The 2,819-nt window shown below is 43.7% G+C and overlaps 1 protein-coding gene across 3 annotated transcripts; it reads right to left on the bottom strand.

The window, feature by feature from the left end:
• Window positions 1-260: 260 nt before the first annotated feature.
• Window positions 261-2,334, bottom strand: LOC136486709 (short-chain dehydrogenase TIC 32, chloroplastic-like). 3 transcript variants are annotated; one of them, XM_066483685.1, is made up of 9 exons: window positions 2,205-2,289; window positions 2,060-2,096; window positions 1,741-1,972; window positions 1,525-1,604; window positions 1,174-1,327; window positions 996-1,074; window positions 823-907; window positions 647-693; window positions 261-561 (listed from the first exon to the last, which is right to left on the bottom strand). In XM_066483685.1, the coding sequence occupies exons 3-9, from the start codon at window positions 1,905-1,907 to the stop codon at window positions 400-402; spliced, it is 774 nt and encodes a 257-aa protein (XP_066339782.1). In that variant the 5' UTR covers window positions 1,908-1,972; window positions 2,060-2,096; window positions 2,205-2,289; the 3' UTR covers window positions 261-399. The 3 variants fall into 3 exon arrangements, with proteins under 3 accessions (XP_066339782.1, XP_066339777.1, XP_066339769.1); XM_066483680.1 differs by lacking the exon at window positions 2,060-2,096 and having other exon boundaries at window positions 2,205-2,334; XM_066483672.1 differs by lacking the exon at window positions 2,060-2,096 and having other exon boundaries at window positions 647-907; window positions 2,205-2,334.
• Window positions 2,335-2,819: the final 485 nt, after the last annotated feature.

Genomic DNA, 2,819 nt, shown 5'->3' on the forward strand with positions numbered 1-2,819 from the left:
TGATCTTGAGAAGGTTTACTAGCTAGTTGAATCTGGTCTATAGCTCGCTATTATGCCTGTAACAATCCGGTCGATCCCCACTGTTAGCACTTTATATCGGAGTATGCTAGTTGGTAGATTTACTTTCGACCAGGCGTGACTTTGGCTGTTTGCTATGCCTGCATCGACTAAATAGCCGATCGCCCGTACTCTAACGCTTACAGTGTGTCTTCATGATTCTGTTAAATGTGAATATATCTGTTTATTTTAAAGGTTCGATCTGTTGTCTTTATCATGTTGGCATACATTTTCTTATAGGATTGGAATCCTCTAAAATTCATATGGTTTTACATTTGGTCTGAAGGAAGCCTAAGCATTAGCACAACAATCTGTGTATCACTAATTGAGACAAGCACTTGATCAAGAAGACACAATCTTGAAGCTGAATTTCCATAGCTTCTTGGCCAACTCAGCATCGGAAGCTTGTGAGCTCGGGTTGGCTATATCACAATTGGTGAAGTACTTTCCACTTATCCCCTTCACTTGAGGATGCATTGCAACATAGCAAGTCGTTGCAGCACCCTTAAAAAGAGTTTAAAAAAAGTTCATTAGGATCAGTGCATGTTCCACCAACGTGGCAGCAGTAAAATAAGAGGTGAAAACCTACCTGCTCCACTGTTCTACATATGATTCTTCCAATGGAGTTCAATAGAGCTGCAAGGGTGGGGGGAACAGTTACCAATGCCATTTTAATTTGAGCTCTATGTAAATGTTTTTCAGAAGCCAGAAACCCTTTCGTATTCATTTGATGAACAAAATTGATTGCAAGACTTGAGAAAATACCAGAGACAATAGTCCTGTTCCTAAAAAGGTTAGTCGTGATGACACCAGGATGAACTGCATTGGCTGAAATATTCACTCCTTCCTCCTGTTCAAGAAGATAACTTCTTCCTTTATTGTCCAGTTCATGTATTCATATGTAACAACAGCCATTCAGTAACAAAGATCTGAGATACCTTGAGTATTCGGGACAGTTCATTAGAATGAAGAATATTGGCAAGCTTGGATTGACCGTAAGCAACAAAGTCGTTCAAACTGTGTAAGGTGAAAAACAACAAACATGCTGGTATCATTTATGAGAAGAATAGTATCAATTTTTTCAATAGAGTTCAGATTGATCTCAGAATGGATTACCCAGAAGGATCATGAATTTTGTCAAAAGAGATTCCTTCACGATAGGTCATGGAATGTCCGGAAGATGTCAGATTGACAATCCGTCCCTCGAGACAGCTGTCCCTACATGTCTTCTTCATGTTCTCCAATAACAGGTTTGTTAGAAGAAAATGGCCTGCCATATATCAAGTTAAACGCTACTGCATTCTCAGGAATCATCCTCATAGGTCATAATTCAGAGGAGGAAGGGATACTCTTCTACAGACTATACAGGTAAACGAGAGATGCCGCACAATGAAAGAAGTTCGAATTCCAATAATGTGCCCAACAAATGTCAAAAGCTGCAGCCTGCAGTGCGATAAGAGGACACACCAATGTGATTTGTCGCGAAATGCAGTTCCAGACCGTCGCAGGAACGTGTGCAGTTCCTTGTCATCACTCCAGCGTTGTTGCTGCCGAAAAGAACATCAAGTCAACCGACCAAACACATTACACATCCTGGTACTACTATGATTTCAGGCTGGCTTTTGACAGTTTGTGATAGCACTGGCATGAAGTACAGAAGTAGAAGGACTTGTTCGTGCTTACATGAGAATGTTGAGGGGCAAGTTCAGAGAGCCGAACTCGGAGGCGAATCTCCTTACGGAAGCTATGGAGCTGAGGTCCAGCTCCAGAACGTCAATCCTCGCGCCGGGGATCTTGGCCACGATGGCTTCCCTGGCCTCGAGCCCGGCGGAGACGTTGCGGACGGCCATGACGACGTGCACGCCGCGCAACGCCAGAACACGCGCCGTCTCCAGTCCGATGCCGCTCGACGCACCTGCGCAGGTAGTCTCAGCTCAGCATCGGCATTCCTTGGCCGCAAATGCAATCTCGGAGTCCGACTAGCTAGCCCGAGCCGGCGAACCTCGAGGCTGGCCGGACGGATTAGGTGGCCGCCATTTCTACTCGAGTCAAGCCCATAGTGGTCGTCATTCCCGTTGAATACGCCTTCAAGATCAGAGGTGGGGTGGAAGCTGAATGGACTGGCAGAGAAGCGTGTTTTTAGGTACCTGTGATGACGGCGACCAGACAATGGCCGTCGACGCCGGCGGTGACCTCCTCAGCCGTCGTGGCGCCAGAGAAGCCCGAGGGCCCTTTGCGGTTGAACCACCACATCAGGCAGCAGATCCGGATGGCTCTGTGGCGTGGCTACCTGGGATGCCGGACTAATAATGCCAATATGTAAAATAAAATAGAGGCATAAACAAAGAGCAATATCTTATAAAGCTAATCTCCGCTACATGTTTTATCACAACACGTAAAACATCTACATCATCTTTCATTAATAACTATATCATACCACTAACTTCCAACCTCAAACTTTCCATGTCATCTTAAGTTCTATCTCAACATACAAACATTCATATCATGTTCCACTAACTATCCACGTTATCTTTCGCTAACTTTTAAGCTTTTAATAAAAGTTATCTATGTCATCTCTACTTAATTTCATTTTTAATTTTTTACGATCTCCGCGTCAACAAGTGGAGTATCTTCTAGTTATAATATATTTTTAATTAATAAGAACTGGTATTATAACTTTTATTAGTCGACGAGATGAGCTCCATGTAAAAAAAATGCCACATTAGGAGAGAGATTGTTGAACGGACGCTTACCTTCTCGAC

The sequence above is a fragment of the Miscanthus floridulus genome, chromosome 1 (assembly GCF_019320115.1).
Source record: "Miscanthus floridulus cultivar M001 chromosome 1, ASM1932011v1, whole genome shotgun sequence".
NCBI lineage: Eukaryota > Viridiplantae > Streptophyta > Magnoliopsida > Poales > Poaceae > Miscanthus > Miscanthus floridulus.

What these genes read in the sequence shown, in the direction of transcription:
- LOC136486709 (XM_066483672.1), bottom strand. Translation starts at nt 2,310, where the DNA reads ATGTGGTGGTTCAACCGCAAAGGGCCCTCGGGCTTCTCTGGCGCCACG. An exon ending in TCTGGTCGCCGTCATCACAG is followed by an intron (nt 1,973 to 2,204) that starts GTACCTAAAAAC and finishes CTACCTGCGCAG; the next exon opens with GTGCGTCGAGCGGCATCGGA. An exon ending in AAAATTCATGATCCTTCTGG is followed by an intron (nt 1,075 to 1,173) that starts GTAATCCATTCT and finishes CACCTTACACAG; the next exon opens with TTTGAACGACTTTGTTGCTT.